This window comes from Ammospiza nelsoni, chromosome 12 (genome assembly GCF_027579445.1).
Source record: "Ammospiza nelsoni isolate bAmmNel1 chromosome 12, bAmmNel1.pri, whole genome shotgun sequence".
Taxonomy (NCBI): domain Eukaryota; kingdom Metazoa; phylum Chordata; class Aves; order Passeriformes; family Passerellidae; genus Ammospiza; species Ammospiza nelsoni.
Window position 1 is genome coordinate 5,878,254 of NC_080644.1, and position 25,728 is coordinate 5,903,981.

The window sequence follows — 25,728 nt, forward strand, 5'->3', positions numbered from 1 at the left end:
GGTCAACATATGAATTCCCACACCCCAACAGAGATTCAGAACCCTTTGTTACTGCATGGTTGCACAGATGCATTACTTCAAGCATCAGGTTGCTGATACCCATTTCCAACAGAAGAATCACAGAATCACAGAAGTTCAAGACTGGAAGAGACCTATAAGATCATCAAGTCCAGCCGATGTTCTAACTGTTCACTAGATCATGGCAGCAAGTGCCACATCCAGTCTTTTTTTGAACTCTTCAAGGGATGATGACTCCACCACCTCACTGGGTAAATGATTCCAGTATCTGACCACTCTTTCTGTGAAATATTTCCTTCTTAATTCTAACTTACATCTCGCTTGACGCAGCTTGAGACTGTGTCCTCTTGTTCTATCCGTTGTCGCCCGGAGAAAGAGACCGACCCCCAGCTCACCACAGCCACCCTTCAGGAAGTTGTAGAGAGCGATGAGGTCGCCCCTTAGTCTCCTTTTCTCTAGGCTAAACAACCCCAGCTCCCTCAGTCGCTCTTCGTATGACTTGTGCTCCAAGCCCCTTACTAGTCTCGTTGCACTCCTCTGGACACGCTCAAGTAACTCGATGTCCCTCCTAAAGTGAGGGGCCCAGAACTGGATACAATACTCCAAGTGAGGCCTCACCAGTGCCGAGTACAGGGGAAGAATGACCTCCCTGCTCCTGCTGGCCACTCCATTTCTGATACTGGCCAGGATGGCATTGGCCCTCTTGGCTACCTGGGCACACTGTTGCCAGCAGTATTTTTCATAAGAGAGAAGAGCAGAACAATCCAACAAAACACATTTACAGTGGCTTTTGCAATCAGGCAATACAAAAAGCGGTGAAAAACCACAGCCCAAGCTCTGTACCTGGCAAAGAACAAAACCAAAGCAGCATCTCCTGGGGAGCTGCTCCTCTCGTGAGGCACTCACCGCGATGAGGATCTGGAAGGAGCTGTGCATGACCTCGATGTAGCGATACTCCAGGGCACAGCCGATGACAGAGATGTAGGAATGGCTATCCAGCCCCTTGATGCCAGACATTGGAGCCTCCTTCCTCACACAGCCAGGGCCATTCTCACTCCACCACGACTGGTGCCGGGAGATGTTGAATGTCAGCAGCTCACTGTCCTAAAGGGAAAAGTTGCAAAGAGAGCTTTGTTTACTCTGAGAGTGTTTCAACCTCAGAGGGCAGCTCCTTTGGGGCAGCTCCCCTTAGAGTCAAAAGGAAAAACAGATTCTGTTGTGGTGTTGGGTCCCCAGGAGGAGGTGAGAGATAGGAATCTGACTCCAAGTTTTCAGAAGGCTGAATATAATAATATAATATAATATAATATAATATAATATAATATAATATAATATAATATAATATAATATAATATAATATAAGTAATCTATATTATATTACATATTATATATATGATTATATTATATACATATGATATATTATATACTATTATATATTATATTATATACTATTATATACTATACTATTATATTATATATAATAATACAACACAAAGCGTTGTTGTTATAATAAACCAACACAAGCACCTGGAAAATATGAACTCCATAACCCCAAAGTGAGTTTCAAAACCCAACAGATCTTCCTCTGTTCCTAGCTTTTAACACATCTGACAAGATCCCGCACCATTTTTATCTGATTTCCTTCCACACTCTTCACATCTGGTGCTTCTGCATCTCCTGTCAGCCTACTCTGCCCAGCTGACCTCACAGTGCTGACTGCAGCTCCTTGTAAACCCTCCCTTGCAATTTCTTATCAACTTCACCTCGAGAGGCTCTTTGTTTTGCTCCCTTGTCTTTCCTAGGTAAATACTTTGAACATGAGGCGGTCACAGAGTGAAATGCCACACAAGGAGTGCAGGGCTTTGGTGTGCAGCCAGGTGCTTATTTTAACATGACCACACTTTCCTCACACTTGAGAAAAGCTCAGTATTTATGGGAACACTCAGAAGAGCTTTGGGATTTTGAGCCTGCAGGACACGGCAAAGGTAAAAGACAAACTCAGGGCTGGCTGAACAGCTGCAACCCTTCATGGATGAGTGCCAAGTGCTGGCTACCCCTGGAGGCCTCTCAGGGCACTTTGATGCAGAATCAACAACTCCTTTTGACCACAAAACAAGGCAAGGGGTTGGAAGTTTTATTCTGAAAAACAGATTTCAAAATTTGAAGGCAAAGAATTTGTATTTCTACAGAGAGGGATGAATGCTGGATATACACACATCACCCACCCATAAGTAAAGGTTTTAGCACCTATCCATAAACTATTTCACACTGCTCATGCCAGTGTCCTACACAGTCCCAGGAGGAAAGCTGTGGCTCCCAGAACAGCAGCAGTCAGAGTTTGGGGTATTCATACTTCCCAACATGGAAAACCTCACACGGCAGCTCCTTTCTGTCAGCTCCCCGTGGAGTCAAAAGGAAAAACAGATTCAGAGCAGCCTATCCAAGCCCCTGCTCCAAATTCCCCTCCAGAGAGAGGGCCTGTCTCCTCAGCCAGCACAGGAGCCAAGCCAGGCAGTCCTGCAGATATCAAACAGACACTGAAAAGCAGATCCAGGGCCAAACTCGAGTCACAGGGCCAGGAACATGAATGCCAGCCAGAGAATCAGTGAACAGCCCCAGCTGCCCCACTCTGCACCTTGTGTGGGGACCCTCCTTGCACTACAGCCACCCCAAACCAGCCTGCAGAGCCCTTATTCCAATCTGCTGCAGGAAGCACGTGCTGAGAAATGTGGACAATGAAGTGAGGAGACAGCTGCCAAGCTCCTGACATAATCACCACAGCAGATGGCATGTGCTGGGCAGGAGATGGAGCAGGGCGCTGGGGCAGCTGAGACAATGGGGAAAACCCTACTAACAGTTGGGAGTTTAGCCCTCTCCTGGGCTTCACCCTTCAGTGGCCCACACATAGCTCAGGAAGGCACCAAATCACATCTTTTCTGCAAAGCTTGCTCTTTTTCTCCCAAGTTTGTGTGTTATGGGCTGATGGATTTTCCCCAGCCAAAGCCAGGCCTCCAGGCTGGGCCCTTCTCCCTCTCACAAGGCACTCGCTGCTTTGGCTGGGGAAAGAAACAAACAAACAGAAATAAACCTCCAGAACAACCAAAAATCCCCCAAGTGAACTCCTGTTTCTTTGCCTGGGGCTCCCCCCATTAGCACTGAAGCAAAGCTGTTCCCAGGGCACCACAGCATCTCCTCTCACCCTCAGTCCCCAGGGTTTTCCTCTCCCAGCTCACAGATGGTGCCTTCCCAAACCTTCTGCCTCACAGAGCCCTCAGTGTCCTCTCCGCTCCTCACAGAGGTAGCAGTGTGTGCTTGGCAAGGCAAGGAACAGGCTGCTTTCCTTCCAGAATCTCCCTTTTGTCAGCCTGCAGAGATTTGGCTCTGCCTTAACTTTGCTGCTCAACTTGTAAATTCAGGCTGGAAAAGCAGAGCAGGTGTGGCTGGAGGTGGGCAGGTGGAGGAACAGGAGGCCCCAACCAGCCCTCACTGCTTTTTGCCTACAATCACACTCCAGCTCTGAGCAAAAAAAAAAAAAGGAAAAAAAAAAATTAAGAAGTTGTACATCAGTGAAGAGCAGATTGGAAAAACGGAGCACATTTGGATTCTAAAAGCACCACAATGCTTTGAACCCATGAGCCATCCATCCCACAGATGTAAAGTGAATACTGATTGCACACTGGGATCAGGGAAAGCCTCTGTGCCCAGAGCCACCTTCCTGAACCTCTGTCTGGGGCAAGGGCAGCACCACAGGGTCTCAACAAGCAAAGCAGAGCTGTTCCTCTGCCCTCGGGGGATACCTGTGTCATGGGGCACAATAAAAAGAGCACTCAGGAAAATCCCTTAATTGACCTCCCGTTGCTCAGAGCTCGATGGGAGACTGCAATAACAACTCCAGGATGTCTCCTGTGGTTTGCCAGCTCCGTTTGTGAGAATGCAGTCGGAGGGAAGTGAGACCATGAACAGAACAGCACAGAAAAATCAGGAGAAAAGAGCCCGTTTTAAGAAGGTTTAGGGAACAGCTGTTTCCCAAAAGCTTTCTGCAATACATGTGAAATCTAAACACACTGAAATGCTCTCAGAAGTGGAATGTGGGCTGGGAGATGTTAATCAGCCCCAGCAGTGAGGCAGCCCTGGTGCAGGGACAGGGATCTGTGTGTGCCTGGCCCCTGCTCATCCCTTGCCAGGGCTGTCACTGCCTCCTTGTGAAAAATGCATGTATTTTATGATTGGCTTTTCGCTAATATTGAAATGAGTATGTGTTGTGTTAGAAAGTAATGCTGTATTAATTCTCTTAAGTACAGTGTTAAATATAGTTTTAGTTTATAAAAATTGTTAAAATAGAAACGATGCTATGTAGGATACTTTTTTTAAAGAAAGGATTTGCAGTGAAATAGCAGCCACAGGACACCTGAATCTTTCAGAGAAAAAGAATTTATCGCCCTCTTATCAGAAGCAATGAACTTCTTCCCGCCTCGAAGGCGCTGTTAGGATTCCGAGGAAGAAGCTGACGATGACCAGACACAATCCTGTATTTGAATGGAATTTATGCATCATGTATGAGGTGTATGAATATGCAACAAGCTATTGCTTTTAAGGGTTAATCCTTTGTTAACTGTGTCCTTTTTCAGGCTCATGCTGCCCATAAAAAGGTACCCGGAGTGTCCGTAACTCTTTGTCTCTATTGTCTCATATTTTCCTAATTCAAATCGTCCAAATTATTATTACTCTAATTTTATTACTATTTTTATAACCATTTTATTACTATTAAACTTTTAAAATTTTAAAAACAAGTGATTGGCGTTTTTCACACTCCTTGACCTCCAGCCTGGGGGGAAACACGAGCCAGGAGCGACCCAAGCACCTTAAAGCCAGGTAAAAACATCACACCTCACTCTGAACTGCTGCAGCACCTGGCTGCCACCCGTGTGCCACCAGGGTGAGAGGGAGACAGGAGCACTGAAACTGCAGCACCCCCATTTCCCAGAGCCTGCCCACGGGAAACTCACACCTACCTCCCACACCCACGGAGCCAGCTGTGCTCCTGTGCTAAAATAGCCTCCTGAAAGCTGCTCTGAAATTATTTGCTAAGGGACACTACCAGAGATGGTTTTACTTCTTGTTGTTAACAGCCTTCTGAACTGCCTCCCCCAAATTTCCTTAATTATCAGGCAAAACCACACTAGGACAGCTCCGGAATAAACTGAACTTCGTTTGGGAGCCACCAGAGCTTGACAGCAGAATCATTTTGAATCTCTTTAGATGGAAATATTTCTTATTAAAATAGGAAATATCATGTTCATCTTTCAGTCCTGCATCACCTTGAGACACAGAGAAACACTCCCAGTGTCTCTCAGTGGGCTTGTTGACAAAGCCACAGCATTTAAAGCCAAATCCCAAACTTCCAAGTTCTACATTTAGAAGGAGGTGAGGGACAGTTTTACATACACATAAATTTATCCATCCTCCTGGTGTTTTAACCAGGTACAAAGCCATCCCAAGATGCCACCCAGATTCTCTGAAATACAAATAACCCCTGTTTGACTCACAAGGGCTGCTTCCATTTCAACAGGAGATTTAGACCACCACGACTCTGGATTCAGATCAAAGCAGTGCATAGACAAGAAAGATTATAAAGGAATGATAAAAAAAAAAAAAATTATAAATCACCATTCAAGAAGAATAATTCCAGAGGGAAAAGACAAAGGAACACATTGAAATACAGGACACCAGTTCCTCAAACCAATTTGAATATTTCTCAAGCACATGATGAAGAGTCAGTCAGCATGGCAGCTGGACAGACATATGCTCACATGTCTTAACGGCAGGATTTTAATAATTAACTCAGACTGAGGGGTTGCAGGAGGGATGTGTTTCACGCTCGACTAGACAGGGAGAAGCTTTACACATTATTGCAAACCCAGCCTGGAAACTGCAGAGCCAGCTCCCAGCAATTCACCTACCCAGATGGACATGGGAAAAGAGGGAGATGGGGCAGGAGGAGGAACAGCAACCTGGAAATTGGGCTGTGAGCAGTGGCACAGCACTTGGAGCTGCAAGTGTGCTCAGGAGTGTGGGCAGAGCCTGTCAGCAAGGCAAGGCTGCCAGGAGCTGCTCAGAGCACATCACCACCTCCTGCCAGTGCTGAGCAGCAGCCCTGCAAACCCAGCCTGCTCCAGCACCCACTGGCATGGCACTTCCAGCAAAGCTGGCATGGGCTGTGTGCCTGGGGAGGCCCTTCCAGCAGCAGGGGAAGAGCTTCCTCAGACACTTGTGCTGATCCACCTGTGCCTGGCCAGCCAAGGAAGTTCTGCTGGGCCATATTTCAACACTCTTACTCCTGCTAAGAGAAGATTCCAAGATAAAAAACCCTGGCAGGATAGAAAGACAGAAATCAAGTCAGTTTAGCTCTTCCAAGAAGTAGGGAATAGATTCAGTGATCAGTAGAATTTTCCTTTCCAACTAAAAATTCAGCATAACTAGTGATTGGTAGCTGGTTAGTAATTAGTTATAACTCCCTGAGCAGGGATGACCAGAACAGCATCTTCAGCAATTCCATGGCCAGGGGACATGGAAGGGACATGCTGGAATAATCTGGAGGACAAAGGAGCACTTCAAGAAATGTGAAAGACAGGAGGAAAGAGAGGGTGAGAACTGGAGGAAAGATACATCAGAGAGCAATTCCTGGTAAGGGAAAGCCAAGAGCCAAACTGCACCTACCAGCCTTTATTCTACTGATGACCTGGAATTTATAACTTAGAGATTGTCCCAACCCCTTTGCCAAACCACCCATGGGCTGACATGGGACTGTGGGGTCCCTGGTTTCTGTTCATTAGGTCAGCCAGGCACCCAAAGCAAGGGGGGCACAACAACAACATCCCATTTTTGTGAACAGCACATCCCTGCTCCCATCCTGTATCCCCTCACCACTGTGAAATCACACCTAGGCAGCAGAGCACAAAGAATTGTTTGCAATGAGTGCACATACCTGCTTCCTCATCTTTTCAATTCCCTGGGCTTTTCTGAAATCTGTTAAATCAGAAACACTTGAATCCTTTCTGTCCTGTCTCGCCCCACCTGAGTTATCCCCTGTCCCAGCTGCACTGGGCTGTCATTACCAGGCACCAAGTTACCAAACTCCATTCTCTGGAGTTCCCTGCCCTTCCTGCATTCTCCCACTGTCAATAAGCTGCTGACAGAGCCTGCCCTGGGAGGCTGCCCTTGTCAGAGCACAGCAGGGTCAGTGCAGGGCTGGCAGCACTGCCACTCCCCCATTCCCCCAGCAATCACACAGGAACAGCACCCTGAACACCTCCAGAGCTCTCAGCCCCCTCAGGGACTTGCACAACCCTGCCCAAGCACTCCAGTGTGTTCATTATTAGAATGAGTTTGTGTTTATCAGACCAGCTCCATCAGCCTCCCTCCACCAAAGCTCTTCTCCCAATATTTGCAGTTTCCCTGCCTGCTGCCAAGCTCATGATGAGCTTTGACTTTGACTCCTGGTCAGGACTGGAGGGCAGCCCCTATCCCCTGTGGGCACCCAGAGGTACCTGCAGCCCTGCTGCCATCCACTCCCAGCTGGCACTGCCCTGTACAGCCAAGCCCAGGTGTCCTTCTGGGGTCTGATCCCACGACCGACATCAATAAAACACCTGCTGCCTTTGGATCAGCTTTCCAGAGATGCAGCCTGTGAAGTGTCCTACAGAAAGTGTCCTGAAGTGTCCTACAGAAATGTCCTGTCCTGAAGTATCCTACAGAAACCTCAGCTCCTGCTCCAGGTGGATCTTTTGGTCTCTTGTGGAAGCAAAGATTTGTTTTGCCACTACAAAGACCCAAATTACTTCAGTGAGAGTGGAGGAGGATGGAAAGCAGCACCATTAGTTTTCCTTACAAAACAGCTTTTTAAAGTGAGAATAACTCATTAAGAACAGAGGCAAGGCTGTCAACTGCTTTACAGCCAAACAAGCACAAATTCTCTCTTGGTTTTGCTGGTTGCCATGAAATGAACTAATTTCTCATTGCAGCATGCAAGTCCACTGAGTCAGTAACAACTTACACTGCAGCCCAACTCTATAAAAAATGTCCCCAGTCACAAGTGTCACCCTGTAGGCTAAATAAAACCTCTCTGTGTGCTGGCTTGGCTAAAATGAGCCCCAGCACAGAGCAAGGTTACCAGGGGAAGCTCCTCTGTGGCACAAAAAAAGGAGTTTGTGGTGCTGTTTGAACTGCAGAACAGCAACCTGATGTGTTGCAGTGCAGGTTGGGATTAGCAAACATGAGGATCCAGCTGGCTGGAAGCAAACACTGGCTCTGAGAAGCTCCCAGAGCAGTTTATCAAGCCAACATTTTCTCTGCAGAAGGGAGCATATAAATAGTTACATAAAATTCTTTTTTTTTTCAGTTGGTCACAGCCAACATCGAGATCATCTCAGGCTGAGATTTCAGATTATGAATAATCACTGTTTTGGGCAAGAACTCCCTCAAAGTTTATTGAGTTAATTGAGAGGGTGAATGAAGATGAATTGAGACATCGGGAAGTCACATTTTCTTATCTGCAAAGGATTTAGGCCTGATAAAACCACAGGGCTATTCCAATTATGAGTGCAACCCCAATGCATGACCTGGAATTTAGGCCAGATGTGGAGTGCTCTGAAATGAACCTGCATCCCACAGTCTGAGCCTGCTGTGCTCCAGCAACACTCATAATTCATAGCTTACAGCCCAGCCTTAATTTAGGGCCTGCCTCCCATTTTTATTTTTTCTGACTCACTCCTCATTAGGCAGACAGCAATATTTAGCTAATCTACTCTTCAAAGAGCTTTGCATATTAACTCACAACAGCCTGGCCAGCAGCCATGGGTAACTACCACTGTACTTAAAAAGGAAGAAATGAGGCAGGGAAAGCATCCCAAGGAGATGAGGCAGATCCCTCTGGGGAGGGATGTTCTCTGTTCTGCAGACAGAGGAGCCTCTCCCCAAAGGTACAACAGGAAACATCTTGCCTGCTGTGGCAAAAACCAGGTATTTATCCCTGCTGCTGGAATGCAGCAAGGCTTCAGCAGGACTGGGAAGCACAGAAACATCAAGAGAGGGGCAGGTGTAGAGCTCCAGCAAAGTCCTTGGGGCAGCTCAACCCAGCCAGCCCCTGCTGCAGCCCTTCCCTGGGACACACTCAGTGCACACATCACACACCTTCTTGCCAAGGTGGGCTCAGATCCCAAGAGGATCAGCTGCAATCTGGGGATCTCCCAGCCTTCCTCATCCTCCTCAGCATCACTGCTGGGAACCTGCCCTCAAACCCCCTCTCCCCTCAGGATGGCTCTGTCCATGTATTATATCACTTATGGCTCTGCTGCCAGTCCTGCTCTCACCTCTGGAAAGCAAATGCACTGCACCTGCTGTGAGGGCAGGGTTTGTTCCAGCCACCACCTGCACCAACCAACCAAGAGCTCCAGGAATCAGCAGTGGCTCCTCAGTTTCCCATGCAAGCAGCAGTACTGCCCATCCCTGGTAAAGCAGCCCCTCCACAGGCAGGATCTGCTCCCAGCCCTGCCCTCCCCACTCAGCTGCACAGCCTGACACTCACCTTTGAGAGCCCTCCCACTTCTAAGTAGAAGCAGATGATGAAGATGTTCCAGGTGACCCAGACTGCAGTCCAGATGGCATACTGGGAAGGAATGGGGAGGGGGAGAGAGAAGCAATAATCATTAGGAAGTCACTGGAATTATTGTGTGTATATATATATATTTATATTGATGTATGTGTGCTCTAGCTGGGGGCAGTGGAATGCCCTGAGTCAGCACTGAAATCCTTTTCCCTCTGTTTGTGTTCCGTATTCAGATGCTCTCTTGCCTGAAAAGCCACATAGGAGTCTGGAGGGCTTTCCAGTTTCTGTGCTGCATTTGTGCAGCCCCTCACCCTCCCTCTCTGCTGGGCAGCCTTTGGGCACAGAGAGAATGATCAGAAACCTCCCCAGCTTGGCACAGGCAGATTGCTGAGCACAGCCAGGCCCTCCTGCTGGAACAGCACGCAGGGCCTGATCCCCCAGGGGCTCTGCCCTGTCCCCATCTCGTGGCACACCCCCAGGGCACAGGCTGTGGGCGTCCCTCACTCACCACCACGATGTAGCGCGGCCGGTACTGGATGGTGCCGAAGAGCCCCAGGATGACGATGATGATGTGCAGGAAGTTGGCGAGGATTGGAGCCCACTGGTAGCCCAAGAAGTCGAACACTTGCCTCTCCAGAGCAGCCAGCTGGAAGGGAGAAGGACAAGGAGAGTCAGAGTCGTGTACCCACTGTGTTTGTGCCCAAGGTTTTCACAAGCTCCCTGAGCAAAGCCCCGCAGCAGCTGAAGGTGGGACTCGGTTCCCAAAGCAATCTGAACCAGGTCAGTAGCACACAAGGCTTGTTCACACATCCCCCTTCCCCTCTGCTCCCATCCCAGCTCCTCTGATGGCTGAGCTCCAGTGCTGTGTGGTGTCGCTGTCATATTTGCTGAAAAATCCCTTCGTCGGGATTTCTTCTCCTGGGAAGCTGAGAAGCCTCAGAGAAAAATGAAAACAATAATTATCTGATTGCTTCTCCTGTGTTTGGCTGCTTTGGAATGTGGTCTGGAGATTGTTTATCCAACAGATGAATGTTTGATTGGTTTAATGTGAATTGTTTTTACTTAATGACCAATCACAGCCAGCTGTGTCAGACTCTGAGGAGTCAGTCGTGAGTTTTCATTATCATTCTTTGTAACCTTCTGTCTGTATCCTTTCTCTATTCTTTAGTATAGTTTTAGTATTTTATAGTATTTAGTATTTTATAGTATTCTTTAGTATAGTTTTACTATAGCATGTAATATAATTTATTATAATATAAAATATATAATTATATTATATATGATAGATATATATTTTATTAAAAGTATTATATTATATTATATTATATTATATTATATTATATTATATTATATTATATTATATTATATTATATTATATTATATTATATTATATTATATTATATTATGTTATGTTATATTACATTATATTGGCCTTCTAAGAACATGCAGTCAGATTCTCAATTCCTCCTTCATCCAGGGGACCCCAAAAATCCCACAGTGTGGGGCATTCCTCTGTGGTGTGCTCTGTGGGGCTCAGGCAGAGGACAGAGGGGAGCAGAGGGATGGTGACATCTTAAATCCTGGATGTGAAATACGTCCACAAAGATGTCAGTGTAACTTACTAGAGCTCGTTTGTAAGAGCCTTCAGCATCCCTCCATCATTCCTGACACCTCCTGCGTCTGCTCTCCAGCACACATCCATCAAAGTGAGGGAGAGGAGGAAACTCTCTCCTCCACCTTCGCCCCTCAGAAAATGCTGCCACCAGTAAGGAAATTCTGCCAGCACATCAGTTTTGCAGGACAGGCTGTGCTCCTCTCCAGCACTAATAACATGGTTCAAGGCTAGTACTGGGTTCTAGGCATAAAACTCCATTGCTGTTGGAGTGCTGGGGCAGATTTTCAAACCACATCTGCATAAATATGTGTTTTTTACCTACAGCCATCATCTGTGTATCAGACAACAGCTGGTACCCTGGCCCTGAGCCCCTGTGCAGCTGAAAGCACACAATGCAATTGTTTGCTCTCCTTTGCATGCCCACAGCCTTTAAATGATATATCTATAGGAGAAATATAGTGAGTGTAGGGGGAAAACTGCTAATGCAGGTTTTTCTGCTGTGCCCAGCCTTGCATGGAGAGATCTTTTCTTTTTTTTTGCTTTATTAACACAGTGCAAGCCCCTCTATGGACCTGTGTCTTCCCTGTCAGTACAAGATTTGAAAATATGTTTAATTATCACAGTAGGCCACAGGGATTGCATTATGACATTTCATATTTATTTTTGGCTAAATAAATAATTACAATTTACTATCGACAGTCAATATTCATTTAACTCCTAATCAGGCATTAACCATGAGTAATCCTGGTCTGCTGTGTGTAATCAGCTCTGTGACACCTTTTCCTGGCTGGGATCTAAGCAGCAGTGCTTCTGTGATGGCTTAAAGCATTTAAGGATGTCAGTGGCTGCAGGTTCCTCTCCAGCCCCAGGATGAGAGAAGCCACATCCATTAAATGGCCATTATTCCTCCTTCTTCCTGGCTCAGGGGGGAAATTGCCTTCACACCTCTCTTGGGCTAGGAAGGTATTGCAATTCCCAACACTGCTTTGAAAGTTCAATGAAAATCTGTATTTCAAAGGAATCTGTGGTTAAAGGCAATCAGTCAGGGAGGGGGCAGGCAGCTTTCCCTCTACAATATCTGATTCCCAAATAAAGAAGGACAGAGGGTGGGGAAGCAATGGAGGCAGTCACCAAATCTCTCTCTTCTGCCAAATAATCTTCCCTTAGAAGCAGCACCCTCTGATCCCTCTGCAGCACTTGGGGATGCTGTGGGGCGAGTGCTGCCCCCCCAGCACAGCAGGTTTGCCACACCAGCCACAGGTTAAACACTTAATCCTTCAGGAGGGATTAACACACATACCTCAACGGCACTGGGGCATTTGGGATCCTGACTGGCTGGCAACGGGCCCCTCGACCGTGCCTGCTTCATCCAATCAGGCATTTAATTGGCTTTGTGTGCTGCAGGAGGAGTGGGAGAGGCTCACCCAGCCAGGGACACAATGGGTGCTCGCTGAACCTGCCCTGCCTCCCCTCCTGCTGCAGGCTCTGAAAATCAGGATGAGCACAGATCCCCCTGCCCAGCCTCTGCCATGAGCTCCCCACTCCAGAATCAGGGCAAGCCCTGTCTGCAGGAGTGTTTTCTTCTCCATTCTCCACCAGTATTTGTCATTAGGCTGTATAAATTCATCCTGCCACAGCCTGGTGATGTCTCCTGGTTTGTTTGAACCACAGAGATTGGGCTGTGAGTGACAGATGAATGACCACCCTGGAGATGGACCTGCCAATCTACACAGCTTCAGATTTGGGCACAGATCCTTGAGAAGTCTCTGGATTTTCCCCATAACCCTGAAAATTATCTTCACACCATGCTTCCTTCTCCCTCACCTTCCTTATCTCCAGGTTCTTTCCATCCTCATTTCCTTTCTTGTGCCACCTTCCCAGCATTATTAAACTGGTTTTGTGTACCTGGGAGCTGCAGGCAAGACTCAGCTGCTCCAGAGATGGGCTGTGCCCATCTGCTGGCTCAGGGAAGGAGAGGGGATGTGGGATGTGCGAGCTCACACAAGCTGTTTCCTCATCTATAAAAAAAATAATTCTGATTTTCTGTAAAACATGTTGGTGACAAGCAAATGCTGCTGATGAAACTCCAACACTGTGTTAGTGACAGGCAGGGAGTGAGTGTGCTGCAATCCAACCATTGGAAATGCAGCCTGAAGTTATCCTGGGCTTCCCCCTGTTCCCTCAGGAACTTACCATAATGAAGGAAATATTTGCTGGAAACAAATTGATAAACAGCCCTTTCACTCATTACTCTGCAGGTCTGTGTGCACAGCTTACTCCCAAAGTGCTGCTGAGATTTGCAGGCAAACAGGGCTGGTGCTGGGGCTGTGCTGGCCTTGCTTTGGGGCTGGCATGTGAAGAATGTCACAGTGTCCTTCAGCCCTGGTCCTTCCAGCCCTGCTCAGAGATGGCAGGGTCAGGGCTTGCCCTGATCTATCTGTGCTGAGCCTCTCTGGGTGCCTCTTGCTGAGCAGGGAATTGCCATCCTTCTCTTGTGCTGCCAGGTCTGTGCACAGCAATATCCTCGCCGTGGTGCTCCTACAATGATTCACAGGGTCCTATTGAGAAAGCCTATTATATTCCAGAGATACTGGTTGTAAAGAGGAATGTCACAGATTGTGGCACAGGTTTCAACCCACTCAAAGCTGACAGGACCTTTCCATCAGGGAGGACAAATTTTTCTTCTTTATGACTGTTCTTATTAAAACCAGGATTCCTTCTGCTCCTTTTGCTTCTCTAACCCATAGTATACTTTTACCTTTCATCCTTTTAAATTAAATGATTTATTGCAGCACTAAAATCAGAAGAGTTGTGGCAGAATTTTCTCTCCTGAAATAAACCCCGTTTCTGCTGATCTGAGTGAAACTGGAGTAGCAAATAACCACGTGAAGCAATTGTTAGCCAGGCACAGGACACAAGCCAAAACTCTCTCTTGGGCCATCACTCATTTATACAGCTGGGGAAGAGCTGAAAGGCACAGGGATGTTCTGCAGCTCATGGAGCCCATCCCACAGCCCACACACAGGAGCACAGAGAGCTCTGGATGTGCTCAGGGCCATCACAACATAAAACTTCTCCTGAGAGGGAAGCTGAGATGAAAGGGTGTTCACAGCAAAATAGCAAAAAAGTCCTAGAAAACACCACAAAACATGGGACAGTTTCTTTTTAGGGGTTGAAACCTTTTCAATGGCTCTGGCAGGATGGTGTCACTGGCAGGTGTCACTGCCAGCAGGACACTCCAAGCTGGTTCAGCATGGCCAGGGGGTGCTTGTTTGAATTCCAGTCCCTCAAATCTTTTCTATCCCCTCAACTTGGTCTTCTGTTGCTCCTCCCCTGCTGATAAGCTGGAGAGTCCAGCCTGCTCCCCTGTGCCCCATAGTGCTGAGGAGGAAGGGAGGCTGTGAACAGTCAGGCACCTGTAATTCCTTAACTCCCTGTCCTTTATAGCCTGCTATCAAAGCCATGTTATCAGCTAGATTTGCTCTTCTTAATTTATTAAGCTTTTAAAGCCTTTAATCTTATTTGGTTTGTATCTGTGTCTTCCACTGCATTTCTGAAATCAATTGGGACACAAAAGAAAAAATGTCAGTCTCAAGAAACGTTGATGCGACTCACACAGACACAGGAAAGGTGCTCAGAAAAGCCCACAACAGGTCCAGTCACACATCCATTTGTATCTGTTTCTGTAAGCAAACCTGCTCTCAACCTTTCCAAGTTAAGCTTAAAAATGTTAGAAATAAATATCCAAGTGGGGAATAAAGGGAACAAATAGGAAAGGCTGATCTTACTGCTGAATAAAAGAAAAAAACCAAAAAACCCCAAATAAAACAAAAAAAAAAAAAAAAGAAGAAAAAATGTTTTACCCCAAAACCCAGGCAATTTTCCACTTGACCTATAAGAAAACAACCTGAAAACTCCTTTGCTACTCCTTGTCTCTCAGTGCTGTGAGGACACAGCAGCTCCAGCTCTTGCTCCTCCTCCAGCTTCAGCTGGGACTAAATTTCCACTTAACCCCCTGTGTGTCCTTTATCTCAGCCTGAGCCCAGCAGAGCCTCAGCTGCAGCCCTGGTCCCCCCTGCCCTGCTGGGATGCTGCTCTGGCTCCTGGCTGATCCCAACGCCCTGATCCAGGGTTTGATTTCCTGCCAAGTGGCTTCACTTTTTAAGATGCTCTTTCTTTGTCTGCTGTGCAAACACCATCACAGCTTTCACTGGAAAAGGCCTTTTCCTGAGGAAAAATCTGCACTGGTTTCCTGAGGTATTTTGGCCATGGGATGTGATGGCTTGAGCTCAGGGCAAAGTCTCAGTGCTATGACCCCAATGATGGAAATTTACATCCTGCTACCTGAAACAGCAGGAAGAAATTTAAAAGTCTCAGATTGTATAATTTGGAAAATATATCTATTTAGGTTTTGAACACAAATATCTTTCTTTTGGTTCTTCCATATGGTTTAAGTTTGGCAATACCAAAGACCTGTCTGCAGTTTATCATTATTAATATATTGGTATTATTATGATATAATGTTTAATTCTACACAGCTTTCTGTATAATTCCTTTGACTTTGTAAATGCTGAGACAATGCTAGAACTAAAGAATCCTAAACCCAAGCTGTTGTGTGCTGAAACTATCAGAAGTGAGCAAAAAAAATCCCTTCTGTGCCAGTGCTTATTCAAGGTAGAGAAGATTCTGTGAGTAGAAAAACAATTAAACAATGTCTGCTTTTACCACAGTGGCTGCACTTCTAAATAAATACGAATGGTTTCAATAGCTGTTTAATTAAGTTTATCTGGAAAAGCAGCTCAGTGAGCCATTATTTCCCATCCCCAAATGGAGGGGCTGGTTCTGTGAGGTGCCACGTCCTTGTCTCTCCCAAAGTCAGCCTCTCAGTGCCCACACCCGCTGCATTCATGAAATCTCATTTTTCTTCAGTAAGTGTTGTCAAGGAAACCTTCCTTGGGGCCTTGTGATCCACAGCTCCTTTCCCAGCATCCCTCTCCCCACCACAGAGGTCAAGAGACTAATTGCACAGGAGGTCTCTGTTTGTCACTCGGTCTCTCAGGCAGCCTTGGTCACTCTGGCCACTGTGTACAATGTGCCCCATCCTCTGCTCCTCTGCTCTGCTTTCTCCCCAGAAGCTGCTGAAACCTCTTCTGTTCACACAGACATCAGAGGGGCCTCCAACAGCAGGGCTGATACCTTGAAGTCATTTATACTATATTTATATTTATATTTATATTTATATTTATATTTATATTTATATTTATATTTATATTTATATTTATATTTATATTTATATTTATATTTATCGCCCTGATTTTTTAAGATTTTCTAAGCTTTGTTGACATTCTTGGAGGGAACATTCTCACACACCTTCTGTAAATAACTCATTGTTTTGCATTCCTTTATAGAAGAAGAGAGAGTTGATAGACTGTCAGTTTGACCAGTGTCATTGGAGAGGTGGCACTGTCACCCTCCAATCCGTTGTCACTTTTGGAAAACTATAAATGTCGAAGTCAGAAAATCAACTTCCCTTTTTTCCTTCACCTTGAGAACAGTGGTGTGTGCTTGTGTTCTTTCGTGTCCTATAGTGACATATATATTTATATTTATATTTATATTTATATTTATATTTATATTTATATTTATATTTATATTTATATTTATATTTATATTTATATTTATATTTATATTTTGGAGGAAAGCTGGTCACTGTGCTGGCCCTGCCAAAGGGCCCCACGGGGCAGCAGGTGCAGTCCCCATCATGGTCCCACACCAGGTCACTCCCTGCAGCTCTCCAGCAAACACAATTTTTAGGCTGCCTTGTGCCACATGCAAGGATCAGGACTTCTCCCAGCCCAGAACCACCCTGTGCAGAGCCTGGGCAGGGGTAAAACCCTCCCTGTGTTCATCACAATTTCTCTGCTGAAGCCTGGAGCGTGCTGCTGTTAACCATGCTGAGCCCTCACCTGCTTATTGCCCCTGGGCTGGCACCTCTGAGCTCTCCCCTCCCAGCATCATCCTGTGTGTGAGCAGTGCCACTCTCAGCAGTGCCACTGCTGTGACCTTGAGCCCTGAGCTTTCTGCTGCCAGAGCCTCCCAGAAACATCTGAGCTGCAAAGATATGCCACTGCTCAGTCCCACACGCCCAAATGCTGCTTAGCATTCCAGGGAAGGCACAGTGCTGCTGAACAGAAGGGATGAGACTGGCACTGAGCAGTGCAGAAGGCTGGTTGTGTCTGGAGCTGAGGTTTCCTGAGTGCATCTCAGAACCACCAGCTCTGCTCAGCTGAGACATGGGCCAGGCACAGCAATTCACAGAATCATGGGGTCCTTTAGGCTGGAAAAGCCCTTTGAGATCACTGAGTCCAACTGTTCCCTCAGCACTGCCAAGCCCACCACCAACCCACGTCCCCAAGTGCCACATTTGAACATCTTTTAAATCCCCCCACAAACAGTGACTCCAACACTGCCCTGAGCAGCCTGTTCCAATGCTTGACAACCCTCTTGGTGAAGAAATTGTTCCTCATTTCCACTCTAAACCTTCCCTGGAACAATCTGAGGCACACATCCAAGCAAACCTCTTAAGCCTTTTTACTCCAAGTGCTGGACTGTGCCACGGAACTGGCAAAGCATCAGGAGCTGGCAGTACTTTTTGTAGCAAGGGAGCACAGCCCATGGCACATCCACAGGGGCTCTCTCCTGATCCACAGCCTTCTCAGCAAGACAGTGAATTAGCTGAGGTTCTGAATGGTGCTCAGAATCCAGCTCCTGGCAAAAAGCAGGAGGAATGCTTCCTAGGAGGAATGCTTCAGGAAAATTATTGCTCTGGATTGCCTAGGCTTCTCCCAAATCAGGGCCAGTCTGATGAGGCCTGTGCTCTGTTCCCCTCACAGCCTCTGGCCTGTCTGGTTTATGGATCCCACAGGTGCAGGCAGCACTGGGTATGGGAGCTGCTGTTCCCTGTGTCTCCTGTATCACCTCAGCTCTGCTGTGATTGCTGATTGCTGAGAGCAGCAACCAGGCTCAATTCATAACCAGGTGCCTTTGTGATCCAGGCAGAAAAGCACTCTGACAGGAATGACAAACTTGTTTTATTTGCAACCCACATCAACACTCCAACCTAAGTTGCCCAAACATGATTAAATTAATCTGTTATGCCCACAATGTTCTCCTCCCTCAGTTTCATGGCTCAGCTTTGAGTCTCCAGCTTTGGGACAGAGAGAAGAGGCATTGGGCTGGAGGGATGTGACTGCATTTGCAACTGACATAAACCCAGGGAGTTTCTTCAAGTGCCTGACATTTTTATCAGGCTCCACACTCCTGGCTTCCCCATACCTGTTGAAAACTTGCTGAGCTATCTTATCCCACCTCACGCTGCTGATCCTGGGCAAAAATCCCAGCTGCTCCCCTGAACAGCATCCTGAGTGTGGCTGACAGCTTCAGCTCTGGGGGAAACCTCTCCCACCAGGAGCACAAATTTCCCTTTTGCATGAAATAATATATATTAAATGTGTGCCATTAACTCAGCAGCCATTTCCCTCTGGAGATCTGCTAGCAGTTATGAACCCATCTAAACACTCCAAAGGCTGTGAGGCAGAGCAGTGCTGGAGATCAGCAGGAATTTAATTTTCTAATAGAGAGATTTATTCCCTACCAACGGGGCTTTATATTGTGTGATCCCTGCCTCTGCTTATGAAGGCTATCTGAAGTTTGGGCTTGTTCCCACGAAAGGGATGCAGGGAAAAAAGTGAAAATACTTGAAAATTAGCCAAGGGCTTGTTGTGTTTAGGGAATATAACCTATATCCTTTTGACCTGCTATCCTAGGCATCACCTGCTTAGCTAACAGAGGGAAACCATTGACAGGGATGGCACAGAAGGCACAAGCTGCCCTGGAGCAGTGCTTGGGCCAGCACTGCCCAGCCCTGTCCTCTCCTGATGCAGACTCTGGAATCTCCTGGGTGTGGGAGCAGCAGAGTGCAAAGAGCTCAGAGATCCCATGAACTCTCAAGTGTCCCAGAAAGACTTTCAATTATTCAGGGGTCTGACCAAAACTCTCAGTGTGTATAAAGCCCATGAGACACCAGCTGGACTCACGCAGTTTAGAAAAAAATCTGTTTCTCTTTGCTGTTTTATAGGCACTTACTGCAAACTGCAATTTTATTTCACTGCTGTTTACCCCAAAGCAGAACTGTGGCTGTAAATACACCACTGGCAGCTTCCCCAGGGGAGCAGTAACTCTTGCCTCAGGCTCAAAAAGCCAAGCTCAGTTTTCCCTCTGTCCTGTCCACACACAGCCTGACTAAAGACTCACTGTGACAAAGTGACACTGAGACCACCCCCTGCTTTTGGCTTTCAGAACAGGAATGTTCACTGGCCAGTCTAATTCATGGCTGGCACCTTCTCTTCAGGAAGGGTCAGCTGTGGCCTGAGTGACAAAAAGGGAAAACACCTGCAGAAAGCCACCTGAAGCCCTCTTTTCTCATACAGCAGAAGATGAGGGTGAGAGTTTTTTGGTGGCCATGGAGCACAGCCAGCAAAGCCCCACTCTCTGCACAGGTCTGTGTCACAGCAGCCCTCAGGATGCTCCCAGCACATGGGGAAAATGGCTCCTGCGCTGATGGACTTTTGAAAGAACAAAGGATCACTTTTGTAGGACCCCTTGTGAGCCCCAGGTCCGTGCTGTGTCCCCTCCCTGCACCCCCAGCTCGTTCCTGCACATGGCACTGGGAGCTCCAGCAGCTGATCCCCTTAATTAGGTCACAAATGGATCACGTGTAGAACACTTGCACCAGCCAGATCTTCTGGAGGAAAAACACGCAAACCCTGCAACCGGGGTAAAAGCTGGGGAGAGGAAAGATGCCAAAGCTGAAATTACTCCTCAAAACTTTCTCTGGAGGAGCCTTGCTTCAGTTTCTGCTCGACAGCTGGGCCCTGCTCCCTGACACTGGAGCTAAGTGGTAGCTTTGCTTTAATTTCCTCTTGCTTCTGCTGCAATGCCAAATTGCTTGGATATTCGTAAACAGAAGGAATTTAATGAAAATTATAATTAGAGCCCTGCGGTGCTCTCGCAGGTCGCCTTTACACTGGGCTGCCTATTTACATTACAAATCAGGCTGGTGTCACTGCAGAGTCTACAGCAAGAGAGGAGAATTCATTAAAAGGGAAGCACAGGGTGGGTGAGAAATAGGGAAGAGAAAGAAAATGATATTGTTGTTATTAATAATCTATGAAATTGGGATCTGCCACTGGCTTGCTGCAGCTCTGCTGCTCGAAGGAAAGCTCGTCCTAATCAGCCTGGAGCAGGAGGGGACACAGCACAGTCACCCAGAGACTTGCATGGCAATTACTGTACAAATGGAGCCTTTCTTCATAGAGCAAGGCTTTCTCACCTCACCATGACACAGAGAAGTGCTCTTAGCACCTAGCCGTCAATTTGGGGTGTTAGGAAGAGACAACCTGAAGCCAAAGGGATGTAATTCCCATTATTTTGCAGCTTTCCCTTTCCACCTACCAGCAGCTCCTTATGATGCTTTTTGCCTCCTGTAATGCAGCAGCTCCTGCTCCAGCTCCTTCCACCAAAGCCCTCCAGCACAGCTGGGGACTCTCTGTCTTCCCATCTATGCAGTGAAATTAGGAATAACAACCTCATTTTACACAGAGGATTGCTGGAGGCTTGCAAAAAGGTTCTGCAACATTCCACACCAACAATTCTGCCTCAGCATTAAAAGCATCTTCACTGCCATTGTGGTTTTTTGGACACCTACCTGCCTGTGATGGCAAAAACAGATGGCTTGGGAACTTCCCATAATGACAGCAGTACCAATCCTAACCCCTCACCTTTCCCTTCACTGTCACATTCTCAGCATAGAGAGGTGAATTCCCATGCCTGCATCCCCCAGATGAGAAGCTGGAGGTATTTTAGAAGTTGGGCTGCAAATAGGCCAAGTGGTTTGTTTGCATTTCATCCACACTATCATCATATAAAGTGACCCATATTGTGACAGCTGGGTTTTAATCATCACCAGTAACACTGATGTTTGTGCTTTCCCAAAAAAAAACCTCCAACCAAACACAAAAATGTGTTTATATCAGTTAAGAAAAAAGACGAAATGAAAAATTATAGTTGAAAAAACATGTAGACATTTTTTCAGCTGAAAAATAGATATCAGTGAAGAAATACTGACCAACTCTCCCCTAATGAATGTACCAGCAAATTTCCAGGCCTGTCATCAGAGCATGAAATAAAAAAAGAACTGGGAAGAAAATAGTATTTTGGAGAAGAAAGACATTTAGCATTTCAGCTTCTGGTTCCAGTAAAATGCTTCTGACAGGAAGAGTTTTAAATTGGAACAAACAGGAAAACAACGATTTTGTTCAAAACAGGGATTGTCAGAGGCTTTCAGGGTATTGCAGGAATTTTCCAATAACCACAATCCCCACAAAGAACTTCCCTCTAAGAAGTGGATAGAAAATGAATCAATCACTATTGATTCTCATCATCTGGTTGCTTCTCTGGAAGAAAATCAGTCCTACTTAAGCAATTGATTCGTTACCTTAGCAATTGCAAGTAAAAACCCTGGCTTTCCTTGCCTCCTTCAAGGCATGCCAACTAGGGATATTCCAGTTTTCCAGCCATTTCAGGAGGCAGAGCCAATTTTATGTGATCAAAGATGAGTTCTGAGATGTCACCAGCACCCTCAGCATGGTCCCTCATAGGTTGGGCAGCTCCTGGGCTTCCTCTTCAGCTGCACCTCCCCACGAGCACTGCTGATGCAGAGCTGAACCCCAGCTCTGTTTTCCTCTAATAAAAGCAAGAAAACAGAGACACACAAAGTGCTCAAACACATTAATCAACTAAATACCTAAAGAGGGAGCTGGCAAAAAGTTTAGGCATGATTTGAGGCTGAAAATGTGCCTCTCTCTTTCACGGGTGATGGAGCAGTTTGGGAACTGCAGTCTGCTCTGGGCAGCCACGGGAGGGTGAGGGCACAGCTCTGCTGCAAAACATGTCTGAGTGCTGGGAATCAGGGCTCCAGGGTGGATTTTCTGGGATTCACAGCGTGAGAGTGGCTGTGGGGGAAGTCACTGTGGTTTTCTCATGCCCACTGTCCCCTGCACCGCTGTGTTTCTGCTAGACTTGAAAGGAGCTCAGCAAAACCAAAGATCCTCATCAGGGATTTACCAGCAATACAGAATCATGCTGAAAACCCACTAAGGTTTACCAGATCTCCCACTGGCGCTGACACCATTGACCACCTCACTTTTGGTGCTGCATGCCCTTTGTTTTCCCCTCAGCCCAAGTGGATGATGAAATGAGAGCCGTGACGTTCACTTTGATGGAGGGAGCTGCTGGCTCTCCAACAGGGTAAACAGGGATTCAGTGCCTTTTAAAAAGCATGATTTTTAAAGGAAAGCCCTTTTGAGTGAGGGCTAGAATGGGGTTATTTTCCACATGACCAAGCACCAAAAGGAAAGCAGCAGCCCAGTCCATGCTCTTATCACCCTCCCTGAGTCACCCACTGGATAGATTTGTCACAAGGTGAAATAAGAGCAAGTCCTCAATTTATTATAATTTTCTACTTGTCCTCCTTAATGCAGTTCCTGCCAGGATGAGTTTGCTGTGGGAAAGTGGAATGAAACCAGGCCTTTCAGTTTGCTGCTAAATGGGACTGGGGGGAGGAGGCTTCAGGGGGGAGGGAAAATCTTCCTCATTAGAAGGGGAAAATGTGCAACGCAGAGTTTTCATCAGATGCTGCCCAGCCTCCCAATTAGGGTGGTTGGGACAAACAGTGGTGTTATTATATGTAACTGTTTATCCAGTGCCACTCAGCCATTGTTTATTTCATGAGCATAATTTATCTCCTCCGTTGTGCTACCCAATTTGTTTGCACTTTCAGTCCACTCGAGTGTCTCTCTTTCATTGTACACATCTTTTGGCCTCCCACCAACCAACTCTCCAAGTTTCCAGGAGTGTCACACAATGGCCAGGCCCCTCCTGTGTTTCATTTTTCGCATGACATTTTTGTCCCCTTATTTCTGCGCTGCCCCTGCCCCTCCCCTGCTGCAGACTCGCAGCTCCTCAATGGCTCATGATTTATTCAACAGCAAAGCTGAATTTCTCTTTTCCTTCTCTTTCTCCACTTTCCCCTCCTTTTGGAAGCAGAGGCTGGTCAATAGATGCCACTCTGGCAGCTCTGGAGAACAAAGTTCACTTGCAGCAAATCTTTGTGATCGTGTCTCCACAGGGCAAGAGTTTGGTGACCCTGAGGGGGCTGAGTCCCAACCAGCAGCTCACCCATGGGGCCCCCACAGCCTCCTGTGTCTCCTTCAGCCGTGAGAAGGGACAAAGACTTGTCCTCTATTAGTTTGTGACACCAAAGCTTCATCCACAGCTCTGCTTGGAGGTGTGAGATGATTCCTCATCCCTGGAACAATGGCATCTTTGGTTTGCTCCTACTCCAAACTTCCCGAATTTTTCCCCCCCAAGTCCTCTGATCTCCCTGCTTCTGGGTCTGACTGCAAGGATTAGCTAAAATAGAAAAGTGCTAATCCCCATTATAGAAATTCAAATCCTTGCTGCTACATTAAGTAATTTCAGGGAGGTTTAATCTGGCAGGACTCGGAGGTGGCTCCAGACAGAGACAACACCACCTGTGAATCACCTCTTCCTCCAGCCTGGTGACACTGCAGCAGGAAGATGCATTTTCCTCCTCCTTGTAGCAGAACCCAATTTCTGATGGGTTCTGATGAGCTCTCAGCCCTGGCCTGTAGCTGAACCTGGGGTTTCCTGCTTCAGCATCCCCATTGAGTGTGCCAGGATTGGGATTCTGGGATTTCTGATAGAAAATCTGGACAGTATCTCAGCACCAAACCCTGGAGCTCCATCTGAAATGCCCTTTGTTTATAGATTAGTGGCCAAAACTGGGAGTGAGGAACTTTCCATAGCCCAGGGAGACTTCATGAGGAAAAAAAAAGCTGGCAGCCATGAAACCTGGGCTGCATCTCATGCAAGGAAAGCATCCTACAGGACCCTGCCCTGCCACCTCCTGTCACTGTGAGCTGCTCCAGAAATTCATCGTACTCGAAATGATTCACTCAAGTGTCCATTCAGTCCCAGTTCATGGATTGCAGAGCCTTTATTGCACACCCATATATTTAGCACTGGGATGGTTCTCAGCAGTTCTAACAGCCCTGTCATCTAAGGAATAGAACAAAGAGCCATTATTCATCACAAGGGAGACACAGTCTTTATCGTCTGGAGCCATGGCAGAGTTCTTCTATCACCCTATCTATTCTTTCTCACTGTCACACAATTCAGCTTTAAGCTGTCTCAGTGGCAGCCCTGGAAGCCCAAATGTTTTGCAGTTTCTCCCAGAGAAGTGCCCAGATAATGTTGTGTTGGACTGACCACAGGAACGACCCCGAGCTTCCAGGAGCAGGAGGGGGAACCTTTCTAGAAAAGCTTGAGGTGGACATTCATCTCTGCTAGGTCAGGAGTAAAAGGCAAGCAGGGTTATTTAAAGACATGGGGAAGCACAGCTACAAGGAGAGATGGATGGATGTGAATTTTGGGCACTGATTACACCCACAATTTCTGGGTTCGGCCCTGGCTGATGGCAGAGCTGTGCTGGCTGTAGGACACACCAAGCTGTGCACATCACCTGTCCCAGCCTCCCTGCAGCCCTCCCAAACAGCCTCAGGGCTTCCTTGGTGGACCTGTGTCCAGCACACAGCTGGAGGAGCCAGCCTGGATCTCTGGATCTGGATATGTGGGGATTAATACCTTAGGACCTAAGCATGAACCACCCTCCATGCTTAGCATCTGCCTGACTTGCTCTGTGCCTCTGGGAAAAGCAGGCCAGATTTGGGGCTACAAAACCCCCTCAGGCCAGATTTGGGGCCACAAGACCCCCTCAGTGGTGCAGATGAGCCTATTAAATGCAAACAAAGCAGCACCATTCAAAGAACCAACTACATCATGGTCTCCACAGGCTTCAGGAGCATTTGAGGTTGTGCCTGGCTCAGCACAAGGCAGAACAAGGAGTAGAACCCTCTGAGAAGGTGCTGTGTGGGGGCTCTCGCCGGCTGTTTGCAGTAAGGCAAATTCATCCTTCCCCTGGATGTCTCTGCTCAAAATAATGAGATGGGAAACTTGGAGACCCACAATTCTAAAAAGTGTCAGACATCTGAAAAAAAAAATTGCACTTTCCCAGCTTTTTAAGTTGTTTTAAGGTTAGCAGTCACATCTCCAAGCATCCAAGCTCACTTTTCTCCACATGCCCAGACAGCAAAGGGCACAAAACCTGTGAACTCCCATCACACTTCTCCCAGCACCCGCTCTGCTCCCTGCTGAACAGGCAGCAATCTCCCAGGCTAATTAGCCAAACGGTATTCTGCACATATTTAGCATTTCTGAGTAATTAGGATAATCAGATTTCTCCCCTAATTCTGTACATCCACAGTATAAGCAGGTGTGCTGCCTTTCCCAC

The 25,728-nt window shown here is 46.9% G+C and overlaps 1 protein-coding gene across 3 annotated transcripts in view; it reads right to left on the reverse strand.

Moving 5' to 3' along the window:
- NKAIN4 (sodium/potassium transporting ATPase interacting 4) overlaps positions 1 to 25,728 on the reverse strand; it is a 50,874-nt gene that overhangs the window by 15,531 nt on the left and 9,615 nt on the right. For all 3 annotated transcript variants that reach the window (XR_009419289.1, XM_059480937.1, XM_059480936.1), the window contains exons 2-4: positions 10,131 to 10,268; positions 9,602 to 9,682; positions 925 to 1,122 (exon numbers count right to left, since the gene is read on the reverse strand). Coding sequence is in view for 2 of the 3 variants with exons in the window: in XM_059480937.1 (XP_059336920.1) it covers positions 925 to 1,122; positions 9,602 to 9,682; positions 10,131 to 10,268 (417 nt within the window). In the remaining variant the exon portion in view is untranslated. The remainder of the gene's footprint in view (positions 1 to 924; positions 1,123 to 9,601; positions 9,683 to 10,130; positions 10,269 to 25,728) is intronic.